This window comes from Oxyura jamaicensis, chromosome 10, assembly GCF_011077185.1.
Source record: "Oxyura jamaicensis isolate SHBP4307 breed ruddy duck chromosome 10, BPBGC_Ojam_1.0, whole genome shotgun sequence".
Classification (NCBI taxonomy): Eukaryota; Metazoa; Chordata; class Aves; order Anseriformes; family Anatidae; genus Oxyura; species Oxyura jamaicensis.
In genome coordinates, this window is record NC_048902.1 from 8112534 (window position 1) to 8126872 (window position 14339).

General features: G+C 39.5%; 1 protein-coding gene across 1 annotated transcript in view; it reads left to right on the forward strand.

The window, feature by feature from the left end:
- TMEM266 (transmembrane protein 266) overlaps positions 1–14339 on the forward strand; it is a 140495-nt gene that overhangs the window by 24638 nt on the left and 101518 nt on the right. Inside the window, 2 exon segments of the mRNA XM_035335477.1 lie at positions 1650–1838; positions 12444–12598. Coding sequence (XP_035191368.1) covers positions 1650–1838; positions 12444–12598 — 344 coding nt within the window.

Genomic DNA, 14339 nt, shown 5'->3' on the forward strand with positions numbered 1-14339 from the left:
CTCCTCCCTCTGGGCTTCCAATTTCAGTTTGTTAACAGAGAAATACAATTCTATGGGAAATGACAAGAATCTCATTACTTTCAATCATTAGACAAAAAATAAACTAAAACCAGTCCTTAGGTTGTTTAAATGGTAGTGCCTCCCTTCGTTTCCACTTTCTGCCATAGTATGACACAGTCACAGCCTTTCTCTGACGCATACTTGAGTTATAACAGCACTTTCAGATTTTTCAAATGACTTTCTTGTGTAATGCTGGCAGCGATTAGCTCCTTTAAATTTAGGAATGTTTTTCCATCCAAAAGGGTTAGTTTAATGCTTAGGCTCTGAGCAATAGGGTCTTTGTGTCTCTTGCATAAAATTTCAGTTCCTTCAACTGCATCCTCAGACTTAGAACATAAATGAACTAAGAACTCTTCTAAATTATTCATTTTTTTCTGGAAAAAAAAAAGAACTGTTATTCAGGTTTCTTGAATAGCTGGAAGATTTTAATAAGCTTCTTTAAAACAAAATCACCACAATGAAGTCACGTAACAGAGGGAAGTTGGGTGCTATGCACTTTTTAACTATATCCCTAAGGAAAAAGTATTTTCACACCTGCTGTTGAAAACCTCTGAAAACTAGCCTGAGATTTCTTGAGAAGTTGATAAGCTTCCCTGGATGAATGCTAGAGCAGATTATGCTTGCACCCTACTTCGGATCAAAAGGAGTAAGTAGCATTCACTGGGGACTGCAAAGGATCAGTCCCTGCTGGGACTTCATATACGAGGTTTCTCCTATAGTGAAGTCATCCTGCGTATGTACTAGATAGTATGCTAGCTGACCAAGTTTGGCTTTCTAAGTAAGTACTATCTTACTATAAATGTGGAGGACATGCCTGCAGTAGGACACTTGCATGCAGTTTGCATTAATGTTAGTGGTGTGGTAGAAAAATGTATGTCCGGACTTAAAAGCTGTTCATAAGGCTACTTAAGGTAACTGTTATAAATGACTTCATAATTCTCCTGAATCTTTGTTCTGCTTTCAGAATTATTTTGCAATAACTTGTAACAGAATGATATTTTGTAGTTGAATGCAACCAAGTCACCAGCCATCAAAAATCTGACTATACTGACCGAGAGTGAAAGAGGGATCATATTGCATCTAGTAACTAACAGCTAATTTGTACATAATTCATAAGCTGAACTATTCATTGTTCCCTGATTTAAGTTACAAAGCAGTGAGTTTTTAATTGAGGTAGTTGCATGCCTTCTTTCTCTTGTTCTTGTCTGTTTTGCACAAATATTTTGCTTTTGGGTTCATATGTTGTTTCTATTTTTGTTTGTTTATAACACTTCCATTTCTATTTAGTGCTTCTGAAGCAGCTTCAGCAGAGTGAAATGCTGTGCTCTTTTATCTGTGAGGGTTCTGTTGATTTCAGTGAGATGTGCTGAAGACAAGTTTAGAGAGATCTGGTCTTTCCCCCTCAACAAGGATGCCTCCGTTGGTGATTTTGCAAGGGTCGTTTAAGTTGTCTGCTTTTTGGGGTTCAAAAAGTTATTGTCTCAAACTTATTTTTACTTGTTTATTTATATTTGTTTATATAATGTAGATATATATGTGTGTGTATCTATAGAGAAAGAAGTGTTTGTTATCACTGATTATATTTTTAGGCCTACAATAGAAGGCAGTGTTTCAGAAGTTGAGATAATTTCGCAGCAAGTGGAAGAAGAGACCAAAAGCATTGCTCCTGTACAGCTTGTGAATTTTGCCTATCGAGATCTCCCGTTAGCGGCACTTGATCTGTCTGTGGCTGGGTCCCAGCTTTTGTCAAATTTGGATGAGGAGTACCAAAGAGAAGGGTAAGTACGAAAGACAGAATTTAATGCTCTAGTGTTATGTTATAGAAATCTCACAGCCTAAAAAACAAAACAAAAACAACAACAACAAAAAGTCCATCTGGAGAAGAGCAGCCAGCCAGTTGACCTCAAATTCATTTTAAAACCACTGTCTCAGAATGGAAATGACTTTTTGAATATAACTGATCAATGCTGGTTTGGGGCTCTTTGAAATTACATAATTCCTAGCAGCTACTCGACAACAGTCTGGAAACTTTCTGTCAGACAGAGGAAAGTAGACTAAGTCTCATCAGACAAGCTGAACGGCCTGGTGAAAGCTCTTCATTAGAGGGGTTTCAGGAGGATTTCAAGATAACAGAGGGTTAACTACCGTGATTCTTTTATGTCACTGTACATCTCCTGACCGAAAGATAGTGACTCTGTGCTGCTAATTGCAGAACAGATCATTACTTTTCGCAGAATAATGTGCATCGTGTAGCTTCCATATGTGAGAACATGGCCATTGACAGCATGAGCATATTACTCAAGTTTTTGTAGAACAACTGCTTCAGTTTTATTGGAATGAAAGATCTTAACCAGTTTATAACATTTTCTCAAGTGTAACCCAGTGTAAGCTTATGTAGCATTGTTATTCTGCAGGGCATAAGAAGTTGTCCTTATGCCTGATTCAGGCTGTAGGTGGGCTCCTGTACTAAATTTTTCATGGAAGTGTTGAGTCAATTGGAAAGAATCTAGAGGTAGGCAGTGAGAATGATGAGAGGTGCAGAAAACCTGCTGTTGGAGGACTGATGGAAGTAACAGTTTGCATTTCACATGTGGAGACTTTGGGGGAAATTATAAGGGACTTCTCAGTGAGGAAGCAAAGTCTGTTCCATCTCCGTGGTGTTTAGAACAAGAAGTAAAGAGCTGGAATAGCAGCAAGGAAGAGAAGAATAAGGTTAGCAAAGTGCTGGGATAGACTATGGGTGTGCGTGGGGAAGAGGGAAGTAGAATTGCAATAGCTAGATGTCTTAGAAAATGCAGTTGTCAGGAATGATAACAGTGTAGTTCAACGTCAGTTGGAATAGAGATTCAGTGGGTGCTTGTGCTTAGCCCCTCTGATTCCATGATTACTGCGCACGGTGTGTTGCACTGGATGTATATATATCCCACTGTCTGTAAGAACCATCTAAAAGCACTTCACAGTAAGCCATACAGAGCTCTCATGATGAAGACATAAATAAGCCTCCAATTATTGGTGGCTGAATGTGTTTTAACATGTGCTCAGAAATCAGCAAAGAGACCTGCTTGATCCCTGCTCAGCAGGTATTCTGTATGGCAGTCAGGAAGGAGTGCAGAGGAAAGACTCTTGCCTTTAATTTCTTTCCAAATTAGACTTTGTGAGACATCTCCAGAAAGTTGCTACTCCAAACAAGGGGAAATACATTTCAAGTAGGTTATGTAAGTATGGTACAACTGTAACATAAAATAGCCTGCATAGCAAAAGAGGCACTTGAAAATTAATTTGAGTATGCAGGTGTAACCCTCAGGATATTTTGGTGCTAAGTAAATACCAGTTTTCTTCAAATATGCATTTTAATAGATTTTTATGATCTGAAACTTCATTCTTCACTGTGCCAAAGTGCACAGATCTCTCACTGTGACTGTTTGAGCAGCCTTGCAGTCTAAGCATGGAAATAGACTTAGCATTCTTTTCCTCGGCAGAGATCCCTTCCTTCACACAGTCTTCTTTTGTGGCTTTATTGCTCTGAATGGAAATAAGCAGGTGCCATCCAGACTGCCCAGCTGTAGAGGGGATTCTGCAAAGAAAATTCAGAGCTTTAGTTTGTGCATCTCAGTGCATTTTAGCTGAGTAAGTTCAACTGAGTCCTAGGGCTGCATCTTCCTTGTGGGAATGGCTCCTTCTTTCTTTTAGAAGCACTGATTGCAGCTGAGATCCTGTGAAATTTAGGAGTACCATAAAGCTCAAGAAGGCCCCAAAAGTAAAATTCTGTCCCTGTACCACCTCCTGGCTTATTTGGTTTTACGAGTGTGCTTTAATTTCATCCTAGTGGCCTTGTTAAATGTGGCTGGCTCACTTCTCTTCCACCTGGGTAGGAAGGATCTATGGTGAGTCAGATCAGCCTGGTACAGGACCTGCCAGCCTCCTCTCCCTCATATTTGAAGAGAATGGTGTGGGAATGGCAGTGCAGGAAGTGACAGCAAATGTTTAAGTCCCTGCATTTTCTGCAAGTATCCATATTCATGACTGTGAAGCTCTGTGCCCGCACCGCTTCTGTACAGGTTGCAAGTGGAGATACCAGAAGGTAGGGCTAATGCCGGAGAGTACTAAAAGGGGATGTTGGCCTCATCTTCATCTCAGTGGCAGTCTGCCTTCATCACAGACCTCCAAATGTTACCTGCTACATATTTTTCCCTGAGAATTTCAGGGAAGTTGCCAACCTCTCTGACCTGCGTATATTTTGTATGGCTCTGTTGGTCTCGATCTGTAGCTGATCTAGACAAGCCATACTTACTCCAATTGCAAGGCTCTGAGCAGGAAAGTCTGGTGCATGCCCCCTTCTTGGGAAGATGCAGAAAATGGTAGGGATTTGGGAAATACTCTGTGGTTGTCACAAGCTGTATCCATCTGTTGAAGGGATGCTTTTATTTATCTGAGAGAATTTCTCTCAATAAACTCAATATTAATTGGCAACGAGGAACAGGTGGGTGACAGCTCAGCTCTCCTTGTGTGCCTGGAAACTCTCAGATGGCATCAGACCAGCTACCCCTCCCACGAAAAATGGGGGGGAGGGTGTGTGGAAAGAAAAGTAAACAGAAAATTATTATCTGTCTTTTATTAGGCTGATCATATATACACCGACATCCCATGACTTTAAAGATACTGGAATCAAAGCCTTATTTTGTGCAGTTTGATGGGGTTTTGCTCTATTGTATCAAGTGCTCAGGGCAGACAGTTTCAATCTCTCAATGTTACCGAAGGAATTATGTAGGAAGTTTGAGCTATTTCCGTCAGAAATTCAGTTTACAACTATGATCCATGCACTAAGCAACAAAGAAAGGACTACAGATTTTATGACACATAAAGTCAGTCCCTGAAATACACCTGTAAGTAGTAAAAGTGTAATTAATTAGGCAGGAAAAAACCTTTATCTGCTCTTCCAGAAATCCTCAGGCAAACCACAAACTGTGCCGTCTTCTGCAGTGGGATAAGCAAAAAATTATCTTCTCCCTGTAGATAAACAGGGAAAGTTAGAACAGTGGAAGCTGGTTAAGTGAGATGGAATATGCTTTGAAGATAGCCATTACAGGTCATGTGGCAGGGCTGGCATTGCCCTCCTCGCAGTCAGAAGCAGTAAGGTGCCCGTAGTCTCTGCACGCTGCAGCATGGGGAAGGGGGGCTGCTGCATCTGCCTTGCTTCCTAGCTGCAGCAAGGCTGCTGTGCCCAGTGTTAATGCAACTGTGGTTCTGCCTTTTCAGAAAAAGGACATGTTCTGATGAATGCCAGCAATCCGTAACTAAAACACTTTTAATTTTATGTGACTGTAATGATTTGTGTTTACAAAGGTCTGTCTCCTCCACGCAGCAGAACCCTGTGAATAAATAGTAGCTTGGTTCTCAGAACCAATATGAGAATGATGCTTGTTACTCATTAGTCCTGCTTACCTACTGTGCAGATAACTTGTTTGAATTGTCCTTAGATATTGCTTCTCTGTGATGCGCTCCATGATTAACTCCAAAACTGTGCCTTGGGTGCCCAGACCACTGCACGTTCCTAACATGCCTGTAACAGATTAGATGATACACGTATGCCAAAAGCAGCAGATTTTCTTTGTGTCTGTGAATTTAATGGAGAGTCTGTGTCTGCACTGAGCTCAGTTTGCACGAAAAGAGCATTTCCTTAAGGAGTCTAATCACCCACAAAGCTAAGGAACTTTTTTTTTTTAATGTTAATATTAACTCTAAGTGCCACTCTTAATTTCTTTGTTGTCAAGTATTCTGTCCTCCAAAAAAATACTTTCCTCTGTTTCTGCATCAATGACCAATAAAAACAACTGAGAGCAGTTTGGAAATTGTCTACATGTCGAGTGTGGTATGTGCTAGCTTTCCTTCCCGTATTTTCTTTAAGTGCCAGTTAGGAGGTATCATTCATAATAACCTATAAAAGAATTTACAGGCAGCTGTGTGATAAACTGTATTTTTGGTGAAGTAATAAGCAGTTAGGCAGTGAGCCTGTCTCATAAAGATCTGTGTTTGGCTCTGGTTGGGAAGCAAGGGGAGGGAGTTAACACCAACTTTCAATTACGTTGTGTTTGTTTTAGGTTGCAGCTCCTGAGATTCCATATGCTAAACAACTTTGAAACATGAAGCCGCTTTCAAATGCGGTGTTTTACATCAACAGCTGTAAAGGCTGGGAGTTGATACAGTTAATGTGACTCACTTGAGATTAACTATAAATACTCATGCCATTGTAATTTAATCATTCATGATCATCTGTTGATAGCCTTAGGGTTGTTTGGTCCCAGGTTTGTTTTCCTTCCCAGAAAGTGAAGGAAACACTTGGAAAAGCTGGGAAAATAAATGATGTGTGAAGGGATAGAGAGAGAAATAAAAAAGAAAGAAAACCAAAACTGACCAGAGAACACAGAGGTGCACAGAGTTTCAGAAGTTAACACAAGAAAGATTCCTACAAGCTTATCATTTAAAATTTGTAGAAAGCTGTCCCTGATGAATGTAGTCACCCATTCTGGGAGAAAAGGATGTCTGTTCTTTCGATCTGTCTTCTGTAATTGCATCCAGTGTATGCCATTATTTCTGGTTTTCATATTCACACTTTAGTTTTTATTTTGATCTTTGTGAGGTTTTATATTTCCTGCAAGGCTTAAAGGTGTTTTAACCAAGTGAACTCTAATGGTTTAAGTCCCTGATTTTCTTTTGTTTTCTGCTTTTCTTGTCTTTATCTGGAAGCATACATAAAGTACAGTCCCTTTTCTGAAAGGTCCTGTGCACCTCATGAAGACCCTGGAGCACACTATATCGATACGTGGTGAATAATCAGGTCCAAGGTAGAGATAAGGTGCAAAGATTTTGGATGGCAGAGCTATTTTCTAGAAATGTAGTAGATGTAGCCCACAGACCACTGTTTGCAAAGGACTTCTGGAGAGTGGAAGTGATGTGGATTTGACTTACCTGGTTTACAACTGGGAATAATTGTCTAACTTGGAGAAGATGTGGCTTGGTGTAACAATTGAAAGATGGATGAGCAATTGGATAAGGGAGAAATGTGGAAAAGAGGAATATTAGTCTAGAAGGAGAGCTAAGTGCCGAGCAGCAGTGTAAAAACAAACCAAATGTTAGAATTTGTAAGGAAAGGAGTAGAGAGTAAAACAGAGTACATCATTGTGCATCTCTATAAATCCAAGCTTTGCCCACATCTTGAACATGAGTGTGTAGTTCTGGTCCCTGTCAAAAAGGACATGGTAGATACAAAAAATATCCGGAAAAGATTTAAAGGAAAACAGTGATCCAAGATGTAGAACAACTTTCATTGGAGAAATGACTCCATAAGCTAGGACTGTTCAGTCTGGAAAAGAGCAGGTTGATGTGAGGTTTGACTGAGATTACGGAATCAGTGACACAGACTTTAAAGTGTGACAGCTCCCCCCTCAATCCAAGTGCCAGGGTACTTTACTGGAGTAAGGCCCTTTTGAAAACAATCAAAAAGATGGTACTTTACCCAGAGGGCAGTAGATGTGTGGAAATACTTATTAAAGCATCTGTGGCTTCTAATAGCTTATGCGGCTGTAGGGAGAGTTTGGACAAGTCTGTGGAAAAGGAATTCAATGAAGGTTACTAAGTAGAGTCCTAAAAACCACATCTGGCTCAGTAAGACCTCCAGCTGAAAATAGTTGGATGCTGGGAGAGTTTGAATGGGAAGTATATCTATTTGCCTTGTTCTTGTTTATCTTGAGACATCCGCTGCTGGCCTCTACTGGAGACAGGACATCAAACCTCTGTTCTGATCTCATGTGGCTGTTCTTGTGCTCCTTAAAGGTTGGTTTTAAGTCTGATGTTAGTATTTCAGTAAAGAACTTAGCATAAAACATTAAAGCCTAATAAGCAATTTTCTAATGAGAGGAGTAATATACAAGGTAATCATGGGATGCCTGTGAGCAAAAGGTGTCAGTATTTATCTATGAAGAAGGTAGAAATGAGCTAGGGGCATCAAGTAAGATACTTCAGGGAGAGCTGGGAAGCATTTGTGTAATAAACCTATTCCAGAGTATTATGTACCACTCGTCTGTATTCTCTAACTCTAGGACAATTCTTTAATGAGGACAGTTAGAAAAACTGAGTGTCTGTGTTACAAAAAGCATGCGCTTCTTTGACTAAAGTAAGTGAGGAGATATCACTGCTGTATATAAATGCACTGTAGACAAAATGCCAGCAAGGGAAAAGAGCTAACTGTCCTAAAGTACAAGACTGGCATGTGAACAGATGCATATAAACTGGCCATGTGTGAGTTTAGGCTGAAGGCTGGACGAAATCTTTCTGGAGTTGCTCAAGGCCTCCAGCTGCTATTTGCGGCCTCCTGTGAGGCTCTGCTGTCTGTTTTGTCTCAGCCAGATTTTGTATTGTTATTTAACCTTTCTGTGTTTCACTTACTTCCTGACCATGGCCTTTCTACTCCTACGGATAGTGATTTGGATCTCATCCATCCTTCTGTTTTCTAATCATATCTGTCTTGTGAGATGCAAACACTTGCTGCTGAGCCAAAAAAAAAAAAGGCAGGGTAAGGTATAATACAGATTTGGGGGGGTTATTTGCAAGACCAGAAAATAGAAACAGTGACAGCTGTTAACAGCTTGAACAAATTGTTTGTAGTGGTTCCTTACCAAAGCAATGTGTTAAACCTTTCCCAGTTTTGCCTTATGTTCTTTTCTCCAAGCTGTTTATTAAGAAAACTAGCAGTGATGACAGATTGGTTTTCCACAAAGCCATGTGTGAAAGTATCTTTAAAAAGAATTACCTCTGGTAAAATTCCACTACATACTTAAATTTCCCATATCAAAGCTTTAGTCATCAACTGAGATAATCCAGTTCTAGTGCACTTATTTACTTCACCCAGGAATTGCAAGACAGGTAAATGATGCTCCTACTATATAGACGGAGTGGCTGGGAGGACCTGACTCAAGTCATGCAGTAATGTCGTCCCAAGTGACGTTTTACGTGTATCGTATGCAGTGCCTGGCATCAACAGGCAACACAGTCAGGACACTAACTGAAGCTGTATTTGTTCTCTGAACAAAATAAGACACTTTTTTTTTTTTTTCTTACTGGTATCAGCAAAAAAGTGTTTTACTTGCATATGGTTTCTGTATAATCTCTAGATAAGTTACATAGCTCATAAACTTAACTTTTATTTTTCTGGAATATCTTTGTGGCCGAATTTCTAATCTAAACTCTAAACTTAGTGTAGCTCTGTAGTATTAGAGGGGGAATGGCCAGGATTTGGAATGTAAATTTAAACCTACTCTAATTCTGGTTTGGATTTGTTTTCCTCAAATACCAGATTCCTTATCTGCTGGCTGGACGAACCCTTATACAGCAGGAGAAAGAGATACTCTACTAAGACGGGTTAAAGAGTTGAAGGAGATGAAAAGATCTGTATACTAGGATCCAGTGTGGTTTGTGTGTCACTGGGTTTATCTAAAATATATTTCTAGCTAGAGCACAGTTCCATTTTTTATTTACGTCTCTTCTTTACAAGAGATAAGAAGAAAAAAAAAAAGCCTAGGCAAGATCAGGACTCCATCATACAATTGTGTAGAAGTAGCAGGAACAATGAGCTAGCTTCCCAGCACCCAGGAAAAAAACCATGCAGTGCTCCGTTTTTAAAGCACGATGTAATCATCTGTGTCAGTGGATTTAGAGGACTTGGAGGAGTTCTGTGAAGAGCTTGTTTGCTAGGCAGTGATGTGAATGTGCTAATTACTGTCCATTCACAGGACAAGCTTTAAATAAATGTACCTTGGTGTAGCAAATTAAAATATGAAGATGTTTTTTTAGGGCTTAATTTTCAAACATTTTTGCATCTTTGAAATCAATTTGTATATTTTGTGGGTGATATGTAGGTGTAAGCTTGCATGTGATCTGCACTTGGCCTCTTAAAATTGTTGCTTTTTCAGTCATAAGCTGATAGCTTCATTCAGAAGCTTTTTGGAATCGGTGGGATACTGCTGCTGCACAGACAGAAGAACAACTCTGCATTCCTTAGCAGTTCTAGGAGTAACGATGAGCTTGAATAAAGATTATCGTGGCTGTATGTAATGCATGCTGAGAATCACAGGTGATTACTCTTAGTGGTATGCTTGGTGTATTTGCAAATCTTGCCTACATGGAGTTTTTAAAGGAATGTTTTTAGGCCCTCTACTGATCATTCTGAGAATAGGACAGAGGAAAGACTACCCTGCAGTTTTAAAATGCTGGCAAAACATATCTTTTTGGAAAAGAGAAGATAAATGTAAGAAGGGAATAGAACTAAAAACTTTTCTAATTAAACAGGGCCATTCCCTAGCATTATTTTTGGAAAGATACCAGAAAACAAACAAACAAAACCCAACAAAAATACCAGCTGCAGTACAGACAGGCTGTCCTGTTTTGAGATGGAGTCAAATAAAATTAAAAAATCAAGATTGCATGAAGGCTCTATTCCAGTCCCCTTTTTTCCCTTACATTTTAAAAAATACGTATTTAAAATCTAGTGCATCTTGTATTTTTTAGTTCTTTATGATAGTTTTATCATGCAATATTTTTTTTCTGGCAATGTTTGAGAGAAAAGCAACTTTGAGTACTGCTTCAGGCTAGAATACTTCAGGCTAGAACCTTAATGCAATTGAACTAAGGGCAAGTTCCAGATAGTAACACTTGCCAAATCTTGGAGGTTTTGAGAGTCAATTGAGAGAAGGTCTTTTATGGGTAGGTAATCAGGCAGCTCTGAGTACAAGTATTTAGCTGATATACTCAATTCTGAGAAGCTGCTTGAAAGTGCCAAGTCTCTGAGCACTGTTTAGCATCACTTTCTCTCCCATTTTTAAGTGTGGCTACGTCAGGGAATGTTTTGTGATGTTTTTCTGAGTGTTTGTAACAGGAGTTACTGTATCCAGAGCTATTTACGTGGAATTGTTCGGTATCTTGCATGCCCCTGATTTCTGCATGTTGACGATTTAGTCAGTGCGGTTACTGCATCACAGCTCGCGTACTTGCAGTTCTTAGAGCTGAGCCAGTAAGTCACGCCAGATCTTTATTAGTTAATGCGTGTTTACAGGGCTTTGAAAATAGTGTCAGGTGAGCATCAGAACTTCAGAGTTGGGCCAGTACAAGAACATTACAAAACACTGTGATGAGAAATGATATGATATACCATATCAAGGCTAAACTATGGGATAATTTTAGGAGGAAAAAAGGCAGCAGGATGGGCTTTATGTTTCGGACCTCCTATGATTACTAATATGTTTCTGAACTCCTATGATTCCTAATACAAGAGTTTTCAAAAGAAAAAGCAGATTTTTAAATTATTTTTTAACAACCACTTTGAAAAATGTGGATCTGCATTAGCACAACACTGGCATGACGTTTATTGTTTTATCAGCTGCATTCCAGAGCTCTCATCCTCACAGCTGCTGTTGTCAGCAGGAATTGTTGCAGTTTCTCTCTCTAGAACATGCAAGTTTTCTTGTGAAATTCAACTTCTGGTTTTGATTGAAGCTGCTGATTCCTAAGTTCTGACAGCCTTGCTGTATCCCACGGGGATATACTACCAGCTACTAAGGGAAGTGTGAACCAGGAATGAGACAGAAGATTTCTGCAAAGGTTAAACGGTTCTAGCAATTGGCAGGTGGGAGTTGCAGTGAATGACCTGCACTCTTAATTGGGCCGTGGTTATTAACTGATACTAAAACCAACTGTCGTAGTTTTTGCTACAGATCTAAGCTGGTTCTCATACTAGAACAGGGATAAAGATGCAAGACAATAAAACTCAATGCCCAGAAAGTTCTTACGAAGCTTCATTACCTTCTAACCAAATAGCATGTCTTGGTAGCCACAGGTAAATGACTGCAGCATGTATGTCAATATAAAAGTGCATGAAAAATAGACAGGAACAAAAGCATGTATGACAATCAGGGTTGCATTACACAATGCCTCGGAAGGCTCTTGAGCACTGATATGCTCAGGAAGGTTGGAGAACCTCATTGAAGTTGAGACACGTGATCCCCAGAGTGAAGTGTTGGCCGTTACAGGTGTGATTAACCATGCTTATTAAATCAAATGGTGCAGCTGACAAATGTAACCAGGATTTATCAGTGTACTGATTTGGAAAATAGCCCAACCTTAGTAAAGAAACCAACGGAAGTGCATTTAGCAAAGTCTATGTACAATATTGATGAGTGTATCCATAACAGCAGAAGTTGTCATTTTGAGTCCACTGCTCATTAGCGCTCTTTCTTTTTCACTTCTTCTTCTTCTTTTCTTTTCTTTTCTTTTCCTTTCTTTTCTTTTCTTTTTTTTTTTCCTTTTTTTTTCCCCTCTTAATTTTCTTTCCTTAGATCTAACTGGCTAAAACCGTGCTGTGGGAGACGAGCAGCTGTGTGGCAGGTATTTTTGCTCAGTGCAAGTCTCAACAGTTTCCTGGTAGCCTGTGTAGTGTTGGTGGTGATTCTTCTGACTCTGGAACTCCTAATAGATATAAAGCTTCTCCAGTGTGAGTAGGAGGATTATTATTATTATTTTTTAATTTTAATGAAATAAAGGCTTAACTTGCTGGGAGGTTTTTGAAGGGTGGGGAAGTTGGTGGGGATTTTCTTTTTTCTACCATGTAAATGATCAGTAGGCTAGGCAAGAGCTGTGTTTGTGGAACCCTGGTATAGTGAAGTCAGCCCCTCCCCTATTTTGCTGACCAAATTCAGTATAGGACACATTTTCAGAGGATACAAGTAGAGTGTACATGCAGAGCTGCACATGTCATTAGCACATGAGAAGGTCTGTCCTTCAGGACAGCCACATTCTGTATGCAAAGAAGGAGGTCATCAGTGTATCGTTAATCTCCCTGCTACTTGTCACATGTATGTGGATAGATATGATGAACTTGCTAGGGTATTTGATGCCATCATATTATTAACTTAATATACTGAGGTGGGTAGGAATTGAAATTACAGTTTTCTATCTTGTGCACAGAAATGATGTAGATTGGCATTCTACTCTGCTAATATACAGTGAGTCAAATAATAGCTTAAATGGAGTTTTGCTGTATCTGAATTCTCTGAACTCACTCTACACAGGTTCCACAGTGCTTTTTTTCATGCTGCTGTTTTGCTTCCGAATTCATCTTTTTTTTTCTTCTACTGCTGTTTTCCTCCATTCCTTTCTTTTTTTTTTTTTTTTTTTTTTTTTGCTTTTAAAATACAAACCCGATATGATCACAGATACCAGCTACATTTTTCCCTCCGCTAATTGTTACAGAGCAGCCTTTAGCACTGCCCTACAGTCTCAAATATGTTGAAATGGTTATGATGGGGTTCAGACAATCCTATAAATGCAAGAATACACAACATGAAAGAGTCGCAGTCTGGTATCTTCTGTGGCAACTTTGAACTGAGCAAGTGAATGTTGAAGTCCTTTTATTTTCATGATTTTTGTGTTGATATTAGTGAAGTTAGATTTCACTGTAAAAATGTAGGTATTACAGTTGTAATAAGATTAGTTTAAGGGACTTTACTGTTAACTGCAAACGTTTTTTTTTTTTATTAGCTATAAGATAAACTAGTGACTAAGCTGTCTTTCCACAAAATTACCCAAGCTTTCCCCCAGTCCTCAAGGTACAACCCTGTCTGTCCGTACTGCGCAGTGTTATGAGCATGGCCACTCCATTACATTTGTTATTTTCTTCAGTCTCTGGCAGCTTACCATTTGAGATGAGGAAACCAAAAATTTGGACAAATCTGTAGCTTCTAAAAAAAGTCAGGAATGCTAATGATGGGTCTAAGTCCTTAAATATTGAATGAGGAACTGTATTAAGCCACCACATCTTTCTGTTCACATATAGAGTTGTCACTTCCTGCAGAGCCAAAGAGTTTAAAAGCTGTTTCTGCTGATTTGTCTTAGACTTTTAACAGAGTATTAGAGACTTCCCTCTGGAAGCACCTGCTTTCTTAACCATTTATTTTGCTTTAGAGAAGGCTGTATTTTAGGGACCATTTCTCCTCTCTTTACCTGGTGCATGTGATGCTCTTAAAAGCTTGCCAGCTTACACCTTGTGCTTGGCCTAGAGATGCTTGGAGAAGCCAGGTGATTTCATTGTGCAGAGGCTGCCCCTGCCCTGTTTGGATTTTTTCAGCACCTGAGAGTGTGTAGCTCTGTGCTGCTACTTGGCATTTTAGCTAATACATAACCCATCGTGCTTCTTGCCTTCACCAAGCTGAACTCTTTCTGTTTTGTTTTAAATC